At 38.5% G+C, this 20,000-nt stretch overlaps 1 protein-coding gene across 1 annotated transcript in view; it reads left to right on the top strand.

Annotated features, from left to right (window-relative positions):
- Positions 1-20,000, top strand: part of LOC309478893 (ryanodine receptor 3) — a 191,636-nt gene that overhangs the window by 128,497 nt on the left and 43,139 nt on the right. Inside the window, 3 exon segments of the mRNA XM_082142677.1 lie at positions 4,657-4,769; positions 12,324-12,420; positions 19,573-19,682. Coding sequence (XP_081998803.1) covers positions 4,657-4,769; positions 12,324-12,420; positions 19,573-19,682 — 320 coding nt within the window.

The raw sequence follows: 20,000 nt of genomic DNA, 5'->3' as shown, positions 1-20,000 counted from the left end.
TTCCTCAATCCTGCGGTTCTGCACACACTCACTGTGATGTGTTTTTCTCAATCATGCGGTTCCGCACGCACTCACTGTGATGTGTTTTCCTCAATCATGCGGTTCCGCACACTCACTGTGATGTGTTTTTCTCAATCCTGTGGTTCCACACACACTCACTGTGATGTGTTTTCCTCAATCCTGTGGTTCCGCACACACTCACTGTGATGTGTTTTTCTCAATCCTGTGTTTCCGCACACACTCACTGTGATGTGTTTTCCTCAATCCTGCGGTTCTACACACACTCACTGTGATGTGTTTTCCTCAATCCTGTGGTTCCGCACACAGTCACTGTGATGTGTTTTCCTCAATCCTGTGGTTCCGCACACACTCACTGTGATTTGTTTTCCTCAATCCTGCGGTTCCGCTCACACTCACTGTGATGTGTTTTCCTCAATCCTGTGGTTCCGCACACACTCACTGTGATGTGTTTTTCTCAATCCTGTGGTTCCGCACACACTCACTTTGATGTGTTTTCCTCAATCCTGCGGTTCCGCACACACTCACTGTGATGTGTTTTCCTCAATCCTGTGGTTCCGCACGCACTCACTGTGATGTTTTCCTCAATCATGCATTTCCACACACACTCACTGTGATGTTTTCCTCAATCATACGGTTCCGCACACACACACTGTGATGTGTTTTCCTCAATCCTGCGGTTCCACACACACTCACTGTGATGTTTTCCTCAATCATGCATTTCCACACACTCACTGTGATGTTTTCCTCAATCATGCGGTTCCGCACACACACACTGTGATGTGTTTTCCTCAATCCTGCGGTTCCGCACACACTCACTGTGATGTGTTTTCCTCAATCCTGCGGTTCCACACACACTCACTGTGATGTTTTCCTCAATCATGCATTTCCACACACACTCACTGTGATGTTTTCCTCAATCATGCGGTTCCGCACACACACACTGTGATGTGTTTTCCTCAGTCCTGCGGTTCCACACACACTCACTGTGATATTTTCCTCAATCATGCGGTTCCGCACACACTCACTGTGATGTTTTCTTCAGTGCTGCGGTTCCACACACACTCACTGTGATGTGTTTTCCTCAGTCCTGCGGTTCCACACACACTCACTGTGATGTTTTCCTCAGTCCTGCGGTTCCACACACACTCACTGTGATGTTTTCTTCAATCATGCGGTTCCACACACACTCACTGTGATGTGTTTTCCTGAATCATGCGGTTCCGCACACACTCACTGTGATGTGTTTTCCTCAGTCCTGCGGTTCCGCACACACTCACTGTGATGTTTTCCTCAATCATGCGGTTCCACACACACTCACTGTGATGTGTTTTCCTCAATCCTGCGGTTCCGCACACACTCACTGTGATGTTTTCATCAGTCCTGCGGTTCCACACACACTCACTGTGATGTGTTTTCCTCAGTCCTGCGGTTCCACACACACTCACTGTGATGTTTTCCTCAATCATGCGGTTCCGCACACACACACTGTGATGTGTTTTCCTCAGTCCTGCGGTTCCACACACACTCACTGTGATGTTTTCCTCAATCATGCGGTTCCGCACACACACACTGTGATGTGTTTTCCTCAGTCCTGCGGTTCCACACACACTCACTGTGATGTTTTCCTCAATCATGCGGTTCCGCACACACTCACTGTGATGTTTTCCTCAGTCCTGCGGTTCCACACACACTCACTGTGATGTTTTCCTCAATCATGCGGTTCCACACACACTCACTGTGATGTGTTTTCCTGAATCATGCGGTTCCGCACACACTTACTGTGATGTGTTTTCCTCAGTCCTGCGGTTCCGCACACACTCACTGTGATGTTTTCCTCAATCATGCGGTTCCACACACACTCACTGTGATGTGTTTTCCTCAATCCTGCGGTTCCGCACACACTCACTGTGATGTTTTCCTCAGTCCTGCGGTTCCACACACACTCACTGTGATGTGTTTTCCTCAGTCCTGCGGTTCCACACACACTCACTGTGATGTGTTTTCCTCAGTCCTGCGGTTCCACACACACTCACTGTGATGTTTTCCTCAATAATGCGGTTCCGCACACACACACTGTGATGTGTTTTCCTCAGTCCTGCGGTTCCACACACACTCACTGTGATGTTTTCCTCAATCATGCGGTTCCGCACACACACACTGTGATGTGTTTTCCTCAGTCCTGCGGTTCCACACACACTCACTGTGATGTTTTCCTCAATCATGCGGTTCCGCACACACTCACTGTGATGTTTTCCTCAGTCCTGCGGTTCCACACACACTCACTGTGATGTGTTTTCCTCAGTCCTGCGGTTCCACACACACTCACTGTGATGTGTTTTCCTCAATCATGCGGTTCCGCACACACACACTGTGATGTGTTTTCCTCAGTCCTGCGGTTCCACACACACTCACTGTGATGTGTTTTTCTCAATCCTGTGGTTCCGCACACACTCACTGTGATGTGTTTTTCTCAATCCTGTGGTTCCGCACACACTCACTGTGATATTTTCCTCAATCATGCGGTTCCGCACACACTCACTGGGATGTTTTCTTCAGTCCTGCGGTTCCACACACACTCACTGTGATGTGTTTTCCTCAGTCCTGCGGTTCCACACACACTCACATTGATGTTTTCCTCAGTCCTGCGGTTCCACACACACTCACTGTGATGTTTTCCTCAATCATGCGGTTCCACACACACTCACTGTGATGTGTTTTCCTGAATCATGCGGTTCCGCACACACTCACTGTGATGTGTTTTCCTCAATCCTGTGGTTCCGCACACACTCACTGTGATGTGTTTTCCTCAATCCTGTGGTTCCGCACACAGTCACTGTGATGGGTTTTCCTCAATCCTGTGGTTCCGCACACACTCACTGTGATGTGTTTTCCTCAATCCTGCGGTTACGCACACACTCACTGTGATGTGTTTTCCTCAATCCTGTGGTTCCGCACGCACTCACTGTGATGTTTTCCTCAATCATGCATTTCCACACACACTCACTGTGATGTTTTCCTCAATCCTGCGGTTCCGCACACACACACTGTGATGTGTTTTCCTCAGTCCTGCGGTTCCACACACACTCACTGTGATATTTTCCTCAATCATGCAGTTCCGCACACACTCACTGTGATGTTTTCCTCAGTCCTGCGGTTCCACACACACTCACTGTGATGTGTTTTCCTCAATCTTGCGGTTCCGCACACACTCACTGTGATGTGTTTTCCTCAGTCCTGCGGTTCCGCACACACTCACTGTGATGTTTTCCTCAATCCTGCGGTTCCGCATACACACACTGTGATGTTTTCCTCAATCATGCGGTTCCGCACACACACACTGTGATGTGTTTTCCTCAATCCTGTGGTTCCGCACACACACACTGTGATGTGTTTTCCTCAATCCTGTGGTTCCGCACACACACACTGTGATGTGTTTTCCTCAATCATGCGGTTCCGCACACACACACACACTGTGATGTGTTTTCCTCAATCCTGTGGTTCCGCACACACACACTGTGATGTGTTTTCCTCAATCCTGTGGTTCCGCACACACTCACTGTGATGTGTTTTCCTCAGTCCTGTGGTTCCGCACACACTCACTGTGATGTTTTCCTCAATTATGCTGTTCCGCACACACACACTGTGATGTGTTTTCCTCAGTCCTGTGGTTTCGCACACACTCACTGTGATGTGTTTTCCTCAGTCCTGCGGTTCCACACACACTCTCTGGGCCCTATTTTAACGATCTGAAACGCAAGTGTCAAGCGCAAAGCGCAAGTAACTTTGTGGGCACATCTCCGGCGCTGTTGCTATTTTCCCGGCGGGATAAATGCCTCTTGCGCCCGGCGCAAATCTAAAAGGGGTTGGTCTGAAGTAGCTTCATTATTCATAGGTGTGGTTTGGGCGTAACGTGAAATAAACCAATCAGAGCGACATCTCACATTCCCTTTAAGAGCAGGCGCGCTTGTTCTAAAGCGGATTCCTATTATAACGGCGGATTTGCCAGGCGCGCGCCAGGAGCGGTTCACAGCCAAGGAGAGCAACGTTCTCGTCAGGGACATTGGGGATGGAGAAACCCACCCAAATTAACTTCGGTTAAACAGGCGTATGATAATTTGGGTAAATGTTTAAGTTAGATGTATGCTTTTATAATAAATTGTCTGTCTATCTATCTATCTATCTATCTATCGTAATAATGTATGATTTGCAAAAATGCTGCTGCTTCTGTGTAGATGAGAGAATCAAAGTGCGCGTTGTGCACACGCTACATTGATTATGGCCAAGCATGCGCCCTTAAAATAGCATATGAATAACATGCGCAACGCGCCACTGACTTTAAACAATTTTTTCCTGGTTAGTGGCGCAATTGTTTTCTAAACCTGCAAAATAGCATGAAGGAACGTTTGCGCCGGAACACGCCTCCTCTTTGCACTGAACCGCCCCCGGGAGCGCAAGTGTATTTCTTAGTTTACCGACGTGCTTCTGTGGAGGGAAAAGTCCGCTTTGCGCGGGTGCAAAATAGGAATGATACATGCGTTGGTGTACAAAGTCAATTGCGCTGGGTGCAAGATAGGGCCCAGAGTGATGTTTTCCTCAATCCTGCGGTTCCGCACACACAGATGTGTTTCTCTTCAGGTCGAGCAGCCGCTGCGCTCTAAGAAGTGTGTTTGGCAGAAGCTGTTGTCTAAGCAGAGGAAGAGAGCAGTGGTGGCGTGTTTCAGGATGGCTCCACTATACAACCTGCCCAGGTAACACTATCTATCTATTTGTCTATCTGTCCATCTGTCTTATCTATCTATCTATCTATCTATCTATCTATCTATCTATCTATCTATCTATCTATCTATCTATCTATCTATCTATCTATCTATCTCTATCTGTCTGTCTGTCTGTCTGTCTATCTCTATCTGTCTGTCTATCTGTCTATCTATCTATCTATCTATCTATCTATCTGTCTTTATCTATCTATCTATCTATCTATCTATCTCTCTGTGTTATCTATCTATCTGTCTTTATCTATCTATCTATCTATCTATCTATCTATCTATCTCTCTGTGTTATCTATCTATCTATCTATCTATCTATCTGTCTGTCTACCTATCTGTCTTTATCTATCTATCTATCTATCTATCTATCTATCTATCTATCTATCTATCTATCTATCTATCTGTCTGTCTGTCTGTCTGTCTACCTATCTGTCTTTATCTATCTATCTATCTATCTATCTATCTATCTATCTATCTATCTATCTATCTATCTATCTGTCTATCTATCTATCTATCTATCTATCTATCTATCTATCTATCTATCTATCTATCTATCTATCTATCTATCTATCTATCTATCTATCTATCTATCTATCTGTCTGTCTATCTGTCCATCTGTCTTATATATATATATCTGTCTATCTATCTATCTATCTATCTATCTATCTATCTCTCTGTGTTATCTATCTATCTATCTATCTATCTATCTATCTATCTATCTATCTATCTATCTATCTATCTGTCTGTCTACCTATCTGTCTTTATTATGACCGCCGCTAGCGTAGCTAGCCGGTCATATAGGGATTGTCAAAGTTTTTTTTTTTTTTTTTTTTCGTCACCTTACTGAATTTTTCGTCAACGATACCAGGGACACCGAAGCACCGGGGAACATGAAATTTGGTGGGCATGTAGCCCCACTAGACTTCTAAGGAAAAATTTCGTTTGGTCCCCGGGGGCCACTCCCCCCCCGCGCTGGGCCCCCCCAAACCCCCAAAAATGCAGTTTTTCCTAAATAACTACCTGAACCGTGGCACCGAGGATGAAGAAATTTTTATGGTATGTTGGTCTACTAGACTTTTACGGAAAAATTTCGTTTGGTCCCCGGGGGCCACTTCCCCCCCCGCACTGGGGCCCCCTTAAATTTTTCGTCAACGATACCAGGGACACCGAAGCACCGGGGAACATGAAATTTGGTGGGCATGTAGCCCCACTAGACTTCTAAGGAAAAATTTCGTTTGGTCCCCGGGGGCCACTCCCCCCCCGCGCTGGGCCCCCCCAAACCCCCAAAAATGCAGTTTTTCCTAAATAACTACCTGAACCGTGGCACCGAGGATGAAGAAATTTTTATCGTATGTTGGTCTACTAGACTTTTACGGAAAAATTTCGTTTGGTCCCCGGGGGCCACTTCCCCCCCCGCGCTGGGGCCCCCTTAAATTTTTCGTCAACGATACCAGGGACACCGAAACACCGGGGAACATGAAATTTGGTGGGCATGTAGCCCCACTAGACTTCTAAGGAAAAATTTCGTTTGGTCCCCGGGGGCCACTCCCCCCCCGCGCTGGGCCCCCCCAAACCCAAAAAAATGCAGTTTTTCCTAAATAACTACCTGAACCGTGGCACCGAGGATGAAGAAATTTTTATGGTATGTTGGTCTACTAGACTTTTACGGAAAAATTTCGTTTGGTCCGCGGGGGCCACTTCCCCCCCCGCGCTGGGGCCCCCGTAAATTTTTCGTCAACGATACCAGGGACACCGAAACACCGGGGAACATGAAATTTGGTGGGCATGTAGCCCCACTAGACTTCTAAGGAAAAATTTCGTTTGGTCCTCGGGGGCCACTCCCCCCCCCGCGCTGGGCCCCCCCAAACTCAAAAAAAGGCAGTTTTTCCTAAATAACTACCTGAACCGTGGCACCGAGGATGAAGAAATTTTTGTGGTATGTTGGTCTACTAGACTTTTATGGAAAAATTTCATTTGGTCCCCGGGGGCCACTTCCCCCCCCCACGCTGGGGCCCCCGTAAATTTTTCCTCAACGATACCAGGGACACCGAAGCACCGGGGAACATGAAATTTGGTGGGCATGTAGCCCCACTAGACTTCTACGGAAAAATTTCGTTTGGTCCCCGGGGGTGCTGGTTTAGGATGATACTGTCACACACACACATGCAGGAATACAAACAAACGCAAGCATGCACACACACTGACATCCACACGCACAGACACACACCCATACACACACATACAAATCCACATGCACAGACACACACACACACAAACACACACGCGCACACATGTACGCACACATACATACACGCACAGACACACACACACACAGACACACACATACACAAATACACACACATACACACACACACACACACACACACACACACACACACACACACTATTACTTTTTTTAGGTATATACATAAACACGCAATACAGCCAAATTACTCCACGTCATTTATTTTTGTGGAAAGCCAGTGCAGGCCTGAGCGGCGGTCATATTTTGTACCGCGATGCGGTACATCTAGTCTATCTATCTATCTATCTATCTATCTATCTATCTATCTATCTATCTATCTATCTATCTATCTATCTATCTATCTGTCTGTCTGTCTGTCTGTCTACCTATCTGTCTTTATCTATCTATCTGTCTCTCTATCTATCTATCTATCTATCTATCTATCTATCTATCTATCTATCTCTCTGTGTTATCTATCTATCTGTCTTTATCTATCTATCTATCTATCTCTCTGTGTTATCTATCTATCTATCTATCTGTCTGTCTACCTATCTGTCTTTATCTATCTATCTATCTATCTATCTATCTATCTGTCTGTCTGTCTGTCTGTCTGTCTACCTATCTGTCTTTATCTATCTATCTATCTATCTGTCTATCTATCTATCTATCTATCTATCTATCTATCTATCTATCTGTCTGTCTATCTCTCCATCTGTCTTATATATATATATCTGTCTATCTATCTATCTATCTATCTATCTATCTGTCTTTATCTATCTATCTATCTATCTATCTCTCTGTGTTATCTATCTATCTGTCTTTATCTATCTATCTATCTATCTATCTATCTATCTATCTATCTATCTATCTATCTATCTCTCTGTGTTATCTATCTATCTATCTATCTATCTATCTATCTATCTGTCTGTCTGTCTGTCTACCTATCTGTCTTTATCTATCTATCTATCTGTCTCTCTATCTATCTATCTATCTATCTATCTATCTATCTGTCTGTCTATCTATCTATCTATCTATCTATCTATCTATCTATCTATCTATCTATCTATCTGTCCATCTGTCTTATATATATATATCTGTCTATCTATCTATCTATCTATCTATCTATCTATCTATCTATCTATCTATCTCTCTGTGTTATCTATCTATCTATCTATCTATCTATCTGTCTGTCTACCTATCTGTCTTTATCTATCTATCTATCTATCTATCTATCTATCTATCTATCTATCTATCTATCTATCTATCTATCTATCTGTCTGTCTGTCTGTCTGTCTACCTATCTGTCTTTATCTATCTATCTATCTGTCTCTCTATCTATCTATCTATCTATCCATCTATCTATCTATCTATCTATCTGTCTATCTATCTATCTATCTATCTATCTATCTATCTATCTATCTATCTATCTATCTATCTGTCTGTCTATCTGTCCATCTGTCTTATATATATATATCTGTCTATCTATCTATCTATCTATCTATCTATCTATCTATCTATCTATCTATCTATCTATCTATCTATCTATCTATCTGTCAATCTGTCAATCTCTCTGTCTGTCATTGACTACTTTGATTCTGATCGTTCGTCACATCGAGACCCAAACCATGAGCAGAGGCTGAGCTCCATATGTGTATGATTGCCTTAGAAATCAAACTTTACTTTTTTATTTTACTTCTCAAAACTCCAATCAGTCCATTTGATTGTATAATACATGAGTGTTTTTTTTTAATCTAATATCAATGATACGTTTTTGTTTGTAACAATCCACTTGAATTTTTTTAAAGGGGCTGTATGTAGAATTCAGAAACCCTTGTTTTTTGCACCACCGGTGGCCGCTCAGTGAACTGCAGAGACACTCGTAACACATACGAGACTGGATGTGATCCAAGGCCCTGATATACTCACTGCAAAGCTCTTTCATTCTTTGCTTAGAAGTAAAAAAGAATTTGTAAATACCTTTGCAGCGATAATCTGCTGAGGGAGACAATTAGATGAATATGTAATATGTGCTGCACTTTCCTCTCAATCCAAATAAACACAACAAAAATAAGAAAACAGCAGTTGAGAAAGCATCTGATCATAGAGATGTGGATGTTTGCAGCAGATCTGAGATTCACCGGCATCATGTCGACAGATGAGCTCATTAAAATCACACTGTTATGAAAGTCTGATTATAAAGAATATTAGAGACTATATAGATCTGACTATGTGAGACCATAGCTTGAATTAATCTCTTTTCTTTGCATGACTGACGTTACAGTGCAGAACGGCTCTTTCTGCATAATCCTGAACATTGTATAAGCATTAGTTTCATGTGCGATTGAATGGAAGAGGCTCTCGGGAGCGTAACGTCACATGCTTTTGATTTATTACTGTAAAACCAGAACGAGTTCTTCACATAAACATCAGTCTCGTTACAAGCTGTTCACACAATGACAGTAAAAAAGCGATTAATACAGGAAAATTCTTGCATAAAGCCCCTTTAAGTGTTTGTTATATGCACTCTTTTATACATTTTTTTTTTTTCACATATATATATATATATAATTTATCTGTGTGTATGTATATTAATACATTTAGTTTGCAAATATATATATATAAAAAAAAATGGATTGTTATTAAAAATGTATTATTATTAATAATATTTTTTGTACAGTTCAAATGTTGTTTTATCTCATATGTTCAGCCGCTTTTATGTCCTGTCGCTGTAAACCGAGGTATTTTGTTGATTATGATTTTTACTAGTGCTGGGAAACGCGATTAATTGCATCCAAAATAAAAGTTTGTGTTTACATAATATATGTGTGTGTACTAGGGGTGTGCGATATATATCGTCTGCAATAATATCATAATTGTTCTTTAACGATGTGCGATTTGACATTGTCAGGTACAGCCTATCCCACACACACACACACACACACACACACCCAGAGAGTGTACGCATACTCTACATGATGTAGTCTTGTAGATTAGACTAGTGCGGGTGCGCGTTTAGAGTGCACACTTTCACTGCGTGATTTAGTCTTTATTTATATTGTTTAGTAATAAATATCACAAGAGTGCAGTTTTCTCCAAATATCAGCATGATAACAAATGTGATATTGATTTTATACAAGTGTAATAAACAAGAAGTTCATATTAAGTGACTTATTTTAAACATCATATTGCCTGTTTTTGCTCTATTTCGCCAACGAAAATAGTTCAAAACAAAGCCGTTGTTTCCTTACTGAGTGAATCAGCTTTGTGAACGAATCAGTTGACTAGGATAGATTAAGATAGTCAAATGCTTCTTTCCTTGAATGAATCAGCCGTTTGAATGAATCGGTTGAATCTCAGTGATTCGCTCGTTAACAGTGCCTTGCTGCCACCTACTGGTGGTTTCAGATTCACATTTAAAGTATCTTTTCTTGTTTTAAATCATTTTAAATATCAATATTCGATATTGAAAAAATGTATTTTGTTGGTACTGATTTCATTTGGTTGGTAACAGCCCTATTGTGTCTTATTTTTATAATTTTATTTTATGAAATTTATGAAATTGACAAAAAATGGCTTTATAAAGGTAAAAATGCCCATATTAGGTAAAAATCAATTGAAACATATTCACTCAGAATATGAAGAATATCAAACACTTTAGGAGTCGGCTGCCAAAGTACCAACACAACGTTATAAATCGTTAAAATATCGAGATATAATTTTTTGTCAATATTGCACACCCCTAGTGTGTACTGTGTGTAATTATTTTGCATATATAAATACACACATGTATATATTAAAGAAACACAGTACACACACATATATTATGTAAACACAAACTTTTATTTTGCAATGCGATTAATCGTTGCCCAGCACTAATTTTTCCTAATAACCGAGTGTTATTGTTCTTGAATACTCGTGTGTAACTGTGACTCAGATTTGTGTCTTGTTTCCTCTCCACGTCACGTTCCTGTTCTCAGGCACAAAATTAATAATTACTTCCTGAATTCCTACCGACACATTTGGCTGGGCAGAATTCTTGAGCGTTCTGACAGTGACCGTCTGCTCGCTGTGCTAACGGTAACGTAGCGCTCAGACAACGCCTGCTTTGCTCGCGGAAACCCCCGTTTCTGAGCCATGGTTTGGACGGTAACTCACACTAACTGTCTGACGGGTCATCTGAGGTGTTTAAGGCTCCATCTTCATCTGTGTTATCAGTTCTTCTCTATATGAGTGTCAGTGTTTCTGAACTCCTGAAACACCTCCATTGTATCTTGAGTTTCTTCCGGGAACGAACACGTCACAATATTCCTCATTTAAATAATTAATATGCAGAATAAAGGGGCGGGGCCTGGTTGAGTTAGTTAGTAGTGTGTTGAAATCAAACTGCAACCTTCCGGTCTCTCTCCTGACTCCAGCACTGAAGAGAGTTAAACTGCAGTTCATCCACTGGCCACTAGAAGCCGGCTGCAGAAGAGACTCAATCCCATAGACTCGCATGTTAAAATGCTCAACTTTACAGCAGAAATAAACATGTTTACAGTCTGGTGCAAAAAGTGGGTTTGGTCTATATAGCTAATGTTGTCCTCCATGACGACTGTGAGGCGGGTTAATTATTTTATAACTCAAATTATATTAAGCCTTAAAGTTCTGCATAATTAAGGGCGTGGCCACTTGAGTGACAGGTGGATTGCCGCTGATGTCACTACTAGCCGTTTGTCTGCTGTCTGTTAGCGTCACGTCAGCTAATCCGCCTCGCTGCACATTTACGTTTATCCGGGAGTGACGCTGCCAAGATGGCGATTATTCAAGATGGCCTTATTTTTTTACAGTCTATGGTTGAAACTGGCGGTTATGGAAAGGGGCGGGACATTTTCCAAACACACTCAAAGCGCTCGACCAATCACAACACACTTCTCCAGCCGACCAATCAGAGCACAGTGTGCTTTTCAGAAGGAGGGGCTTCATAGAGACAGGAAGTAAACAGAGCGTTACTGACAGACTGGGAAGAGAGGAGCCGCAACAATGGAGGATATGAGGAAAATAATCAACATTCAAGTTCTAGAAGACACCAAAAACACACAATATGGCATCTTTAAAGTTTTATAGATCTTCAACGTCACATCTACACGATGACCCGTCAGATGAACCCTAACTAACTAACTAACTGACCCTCCAGCACTTCCTGTTTCCCTAGCCTCGCCCTGGCGACCCTGTTGCTATGTTAACCCTGTCTCCTCTTCCTGGCAACCGTTGCTATGTTAACCCTGTGTCCTCCTGCTGTCCCGTCTCAGGCATCGCTCCATTAACCTGTTCCTCACCGGATACCAGCGGCTCTGGATAGAGGCAGAGATGTACTCGTTTGAGGAGAAGCTAGTGCAGGATCTGGCCGTAAGTAACTCTACGCTCGAGTCGAGCCGCTGGTTTCCACACTAGACCCAGTGAAAGCCAAACGGGAGTTTTGTGTCTTTTAGTTTGTGTCTGAGATCCAACTAAACACACCTTACAGCTGATATGGCATTAGTTGTGTCCCAGATAGGGTTGGGAATCAAATACTTGAGGTCAGGAATTAGATACTTGTTATAAAATTTAAATTTCGATTCCTCTTATCGATTCCTTTGTGAGCATTTCAATATGACTTTAAACAATTCAAGCGCGAGAGACTCACACACTGTTTTCTGTTCTGCACACTCATCCAAAGCGCTCACAGAAAAAGTGATTTAAAACCATTCAATCGTGAGAGACTCTGTTTTCTGTGTTCATGTGTATCAGTATATTGGATCCGTGCAGCTCTTAAAGTGACAGTAGCCTAATATTCCCGCTCTATAATAACACTAATATTCCTGCTCTATAATAACACTAATATTCCTGCCGTCTCTATAATAACACTAATATTCCTGCTGTCTCTATAATAACACTAATATTCCCGCTCTATAATAACACTAATATTCCTGCCGTCTCTATAATAACACTAATATTCCTGCTCTATAATAACACTAATATTCCTGCTGTCTCTATAATAACACTAATATTCCCGCTCTATAATAACAATAATATTCCTGTTGTCTCTATAATAACACTAATATTCCTGTTGTCTCTATAATAACACTAATATTCCTGCTGTCTCTATAATAACACTAATATTCCTGATCTATAATAACACTAATATTCCCGCTCTATAATAACACTAATATTCCCGCTCTATAATAACACTAATATTCCCGCTCTATAATAACACTAATATTCCCGCTCTATAATAACACTATTCCGTCTCTATAATAACACTAATATTCCTGCTCTATAATAACACTAATATTCCTGCTCTATAATAACACTAATATTCCCGCTCTATAATAACACTAATATTCCTGCCGTCTCTATAATAACACTAATATTCCTGCTGTCTCTATAATAACACTAATATTCCTGCCGTCTCTATAATAACACTAATATTCCCGCTCTATAATAACACTAATATTCCCGCTCTATAATAACACTAATATTCCCGCTCTATAATAACACTAATATTCCCGCTCTATAATAACACTATTCCGTCTCTATAATAACACTAATATTCCTGCTCTATAATAACACTAATATTCCTGCTCTATAATAACACTAATATTCCCGCTCTATAATAACACTAATATTCCTGCCGTCTCTATAATAACACTAATATTCCTGCTGTCTCTATAATAACACTAATATTCCTGCCGTCTCTATAATAACACTAATATTCCTGCTGTCTCTATCATAACACTAATATTCCCGCTCTATAATAACACTAATATTCCCGCTCTATAATAACACTAATATTCCTGCCGTCTCTATAATAACACTAATATTCCTGCTGTCTCTATAATAACACTAATATTCCTGCCGTCTCTATAATAACACTAATATTCCTGCTGTCTCTATCATAACACTAATATTCCCGCTCTATAATAACACTAATATTCCTGCCGTCTCTATAATAACACTAATATTCCTGCTGTCTCTATAATAACACTAATATTCCTGCTCTATAATAACACTAATATTCCTGCCGTCTCTATAATAACACTAATATTCCTGCTGTCTCTATAATAACACTAATATTCCCGCTCTATAATAACACTAATATTCCCGCTCTATAATAACACTAATATTCCCGCTCTATAATAACACTAATATTCCTGCCGTCTCTATAATAACACTAATATTCCTGCTGTCTCTATAATAACACTAATATTCCTGCTCTATAATAACACTAATATTCCTGCCGTCTCTATAATAACACTAATATTCCTGCTGTCTCTATCATAACACTAATATTCCCGCTCTATAATAACACTAATATTCCTGCCGTCTCTATAATAACACTAATATTCCTGCTCTATAATAACACTAATATTCCTGCCGTCTCTATAATAACACTAATATTCCCGCTCTATAATAACACTAATATTCCTGCTGTCTCTATAATAACACTAATATTCCTGCTGTCTCTATAATAACACTAATATTCCCGCTCTATAATAACACTAATATTCCCGCTCTATAATAACACTAATATTCCCGCTCTATAATAACACTAATATTCCTGCCGTCTCTATAATAACACTAATATTCCTGCTGTCTCTATAATAACACTAATATTCCTGCTCTATAATAACACTAATATTCCTGCCGTCTCTATAATAACACTAATATTCCTGCTGTCTCTATAATAACACTAATATTCCTGCTGTCTCTATAATAACACTAATATTCCTGCTCTATAATAACACTAATATTCCCGCTCTATAATAATACTAATATTCCTGCTCTATAATAACACTAATATTCCCGCTCTATAATAACACTAATATTCCTGCTCTATAATAACACTAATATTCCTGCTCTATAATAACACTAATATTCCCGCTCTATAATAACACTAATATTCCCGCTCTATAATAACACTAATATTCCCGCTCTATAATAACACTAATATTCCTGCTCTATAATAATACTAATATTCCTGCTCTATAATAACACTAATATTCCCGCTCTATAATAACACTAATATTCCGTCTCTATAATAACACTAATATTCCTGCTCTATAATAACACTAATATTCCCGCTCTATAATAATACTAATATTCCTGCTCTATAATAACACTAATATTCCCGCTCTATAATAACACTAATATTCCGTCTCTATAATAACACTAATATTCCTGCTCTATAATAACACTAATATTCCCGCTCTATAATAATACTAATATTCCTGCTCTATAATAACACTAATATTCCTGCTGTCTCTATAATAACACTAATATTCCCGCTCTATAATAACACTAATATTCCTGCTGTCTCTATAATAACACTAATATTCCCGCTCTATAATAACACTAATATTCCCGCTCTATAATAACACTAATATTCCCGCTCTATAATAACACTAATATTCCCGCTCTATAATAACACTAATATTCCCGCTCTATAATAACACTAATATTCCTGCTCTATAATAACACTAATATTCCTGCTCTATAATAACACTAATATTCCTGCTCTATAATAACACTAATATTCCTGCTCTATAATAACACTAATATTCCTGCTCTATAATAACACTAATATTCCTGCTCTATAATAACACTAATATTCCTGCTCTATAATAACACTAATATTCCTGCTCTATAATAACACTAATATTCCCGCTCTATAATAATACTAATATTCCTGCTCTATAATAACACTAATATTCCCGCTCTATAATAACACTAATATTCCTGCTCTATAATAACACTAATATTCCTGCTCTATAATAACACTAATATTCCCGCTCTATAATAACACTAATATTCCCGCTCTATAATAACACTAATATTCCCGCTCTATAATAACACTAATATTCCTGCTCTATAATAATACTAATATTCCTGCTCTATAATAACACTAATATTCCCGCTCTATAATAACACTAATATTCCGTCTCTATAATAACACTAATATTCCTGCTCTATAATAACACTAATATTCCCGCTCTATAATAATACTAATATTCCTGCTCTATAATAACACTAATATTCCCGCTCTATAATAACACTAATATTCCGTCTCTATAATAACACTAATATTCCTGCTCTATAATAACACTAATATTCCCGCTCTATAATAATACTAATATTCCTGCTCTATAATAACACTAATATTCCTGCTGTCTCTATAATAACACTAATATTCCCGCTCTATAATAACACTAATATTCCTGCTGTCTCTATAATAACACTAATATTCCCGCTCTATAATAACACTAATATTCCCGCTCTATAATAACACTAATATTCCCGCTCTATAATAACACTAATATTCCCGCTCTATAATAACACTAATATTCCCGCTCTATAATAACACTAATATTCCTGCTCTATAATAACACTAATATTCCTGCTCTATAATAACACTAATATTCCTGCTCTATAATAACACTAATATTCCTGCTCTATAATAACACTAATATTCCTGCTCTATAATAACACTAATATTCCTGCTCTATAATAACACTAATATTCCTGCTCTATAATAACACTAATATTCCTGCTCTATAATAACACTAATATTCCTGCTCTATAATAACACTAATATTCCTGCTCTGTAATAACACTAATATTCCTGCTCTATAATAACACTAATATTCCTGCTCTATAATAACACTAATATTCCTGCTCTATAATAACACTAATATTCCTGCTGTCTCTATGATAACACTAATATTCCTGCTGTCTCTATGATAACACTAATATTCCTGCTCTATAATAACACTAATATTCCTGCTCTATAATAACACTAATATTCCCGCTCTATAATAACACTAATATTCCTGCTCTATAATAACACTAATATTCCCGCTCTATAATAACACTAATATTCCTGCTGTCTCTATAATAACACTAATATTCCCGCTCTATAATAACACTAATATTCCCGCTCTATAATAACACTAATATTCCCGCTCTATAATAACACTAATATTCCTGCTCTATAATAACACTAATATTCCTGCTCTATAATAACACTAATATTCCTGCTCTATAATAACACTAATATTCCAGCTCTATAATAACACTAATATTCCTGCTCTATAATAACACTAATATTCCTGCTCTATAATAACACTAATATTCCTGCTCTATAATAACACTAATATTCCTGCTCTATAATAACACTAATATTCCTGCTCTATAATAACACTAATATTCCTGCTCTGTAATAACACTAATATTCCTGCTCTATAATAACACTAATATTCCTGCTCTATAATAACACTAATATTCCTGCTCTATAATAACACTAATATTCCTGCTGTCTCTATGATAACACTAATATTCCTGCTGTCTCTATGATAACACTAATATTCCTGCTCTATAATAACACTAATATTCCTGCTCTATAATAACACTAATATTCCCGCTCTATAATAACACTAATATTCCTGCTCTATAATAACACTAATATTCCCGCTCTATAATAACACTAATATTCCCGCTCTATAATAACACTAATATTCCTGCAAATAAAAGACAAAGAAAATTTTTATTTGTTCTATATTCGACTATTTCACTATATTTGTAATGTATATTTTATTTATAAAGTTCAGTGTTATTTTAGTTTCTGACCCTGAAAATCTTAAAACACTGTTTATGTCACTCGTATCTGTGTTCAGTTGTGTCTATGTGTTGCGATTGCTAATTTTGAATGTGTTCTTGTTTAATTACTGAGTGTTTATTGTCTTTAATAATGCTAAGTTTATATTAGTTCTGCTAGTTGTTCTTCTCTGGTGTTTTTAAACCACAGGCAAACGCTCCTGGTGTAAGAGGTCTTTAGCCTGTGGATTTGTGTTCATGATATTCAGATACAGTTACATGTTCTGCGATAACACTAAATGTGAATGATATCTAAGGTTGATTTTTCCTGATTGGAATTGGAATTAGGAATCGATAAGAATTGAAATAGGAATCAGAATCGTTAAAATTCAAACGATCCCCAACCCTGGTCCCACATGACCCTCTGTATACACTATACACACTATGAACTGAACTGATGTTTTAATCTGCACTGAAGATCTGCTTTAACAGCGGAAGAATCATTCATAAACTCACCAGAGAGTCAGACTGTGGAGTTTCCTCTTCCTGCCCAGGCCTTTACTCCCTGCACTGATGCATGATGGGTGTTTTCAGTGCTTAACCTGCTGAGCATCACTAACTCGAACACTCACTGCTGCATGAATGATAGTACCGTGGTGAATTCACATGTACTAGAGCAGAGATTCCCAAACCCTTCGAGCTCAAATATTTACTTAAAGTCCCCCTGAGATTTGAGTTAATATTTCAATAACACACTCGCATCTTCATGGTTCTCTGATGTTGGTTAATGGTCACATGACAGTCAGATACACTAATAAATAACATATTTTTTTATTAAGTATTTTATTTTGGTTGCTTTTATTTTAAAATTATTAGAATTTTACGTTATTTAATTATTTGTGTTTTATTTTAATTTTATTTTAAAATGATTCATTTTAATTTTACTTTGTGATTTAATTTATTGTTGTTTTACTTTGATTTTTCTTATTTTTAAAGTATTTATTTAATTTTTACATAATGATTTAAATATTACGCTTTTATGTTTTTATATATTTTATAGTATGTTTGTTTTTAAATTGTTTGTTTTAATTGTACTTTTTTATTTTGCATGTTTTAATGAATTATTAATGTTTTACTTAGAATTTTTATTCTAAAATTATTTATTTAAATTTTATATAATGATTTAATTAATTATAGGGCTTTATGTTGATTATTTTTATTTTTTAAATGTTTTAATTGTAAATTTTTTCGATAAATTTGTTGTTTTATTTTGATTGTTTTGATTTAAAATTATTTGTTTTAGTTGTAATTTTTTTCTATTTTATTATTACTGATTTATTTAGGTTGCTTTTATTTTCAAATGATTTATTTTAATTTAGCATATTTTAATGAATTCTAAAATGTTTTACTTAGATTTTTTTATTTGAAAATAATGTATTTTAATTTTACTGGGGGTTTTGATTATTTTTATTTGAAAATTTTGTTAATTTTTAATTTGTATGATTTAATTCATTTGTTTTTCATCAAATCACGAACCACAGTTTGGGAAACCCTGATCTATGGTGTGATTCTGTAGAAGTATCATGTAATCCATCAGTGTAACGGTGTACAGTAGATCACAGCACCAGAGCATCGACAGCCTCACTGTACCACGGAATCACCACTCTACTGTACACGGCTGTACTCTACTGTACACTACTGTACTCTTCTGTACACCGCTGTACACTACTGTTCTCTACTGTATACTACTGGACTCAGTACTCTACTGTACATTATCGTGCTCTACTGTACTCTACTGTAATGCTCCACAATCAGAATGTGTTGATCCTCACTGAGGTGACGGTGACTGTCAGAGACCTGAGCGAGATACATTACGAGATATTAAACAGGATTGAAGTGTGTGATGTTTGTGTGTGTGTGTGTGTGAAGAAGACGCAGCCGAAGACTGATGAAGAGGAGGAGGAGATCACAGACGCTCAGCCCGACCCTCTTCATCAACTCATCCTGCACTTCAGTCACAACGCACTGACAGAACGCAGGTGATGTCACTCACTCACTCACTCACTCACTCACTCACTCACTCACACACACACACACACACACACACACACACACACACTCACTCACACACACACACACACACACACACACACACACACACACACACACACACACACACACACACTCACTCACTCACTCACTCACTCACTCACACACACACACACACACACACACACACACACTCACTCTCACACACAAACACACATAGACTTCCATTGTTGATGATATTTTTTATGTCCTGATGCTGAAACATTTTAATATGTAATATATGTGTGTGTGTGTGTGTGTGTGTGTGT

The sequence above is a fragment of the Leuciscus leuciscus genome, assembly GCF_965113295.1.
Source record: "Leuciscus leuciscus genome assembly, chromosome: 17".
Lineage (NCBI taxonomy): Eukaryota > Metazoa > Chordata > Actinopteri > Cypriniformes > Leuciscidae > Leuciscus > Leuciscus leuciscus.
The sequence above is the reverse complement of the archived record's forward strand: the minus strand, read 5'-3'. Positions and strand labels throughout refer to the sequence as shown.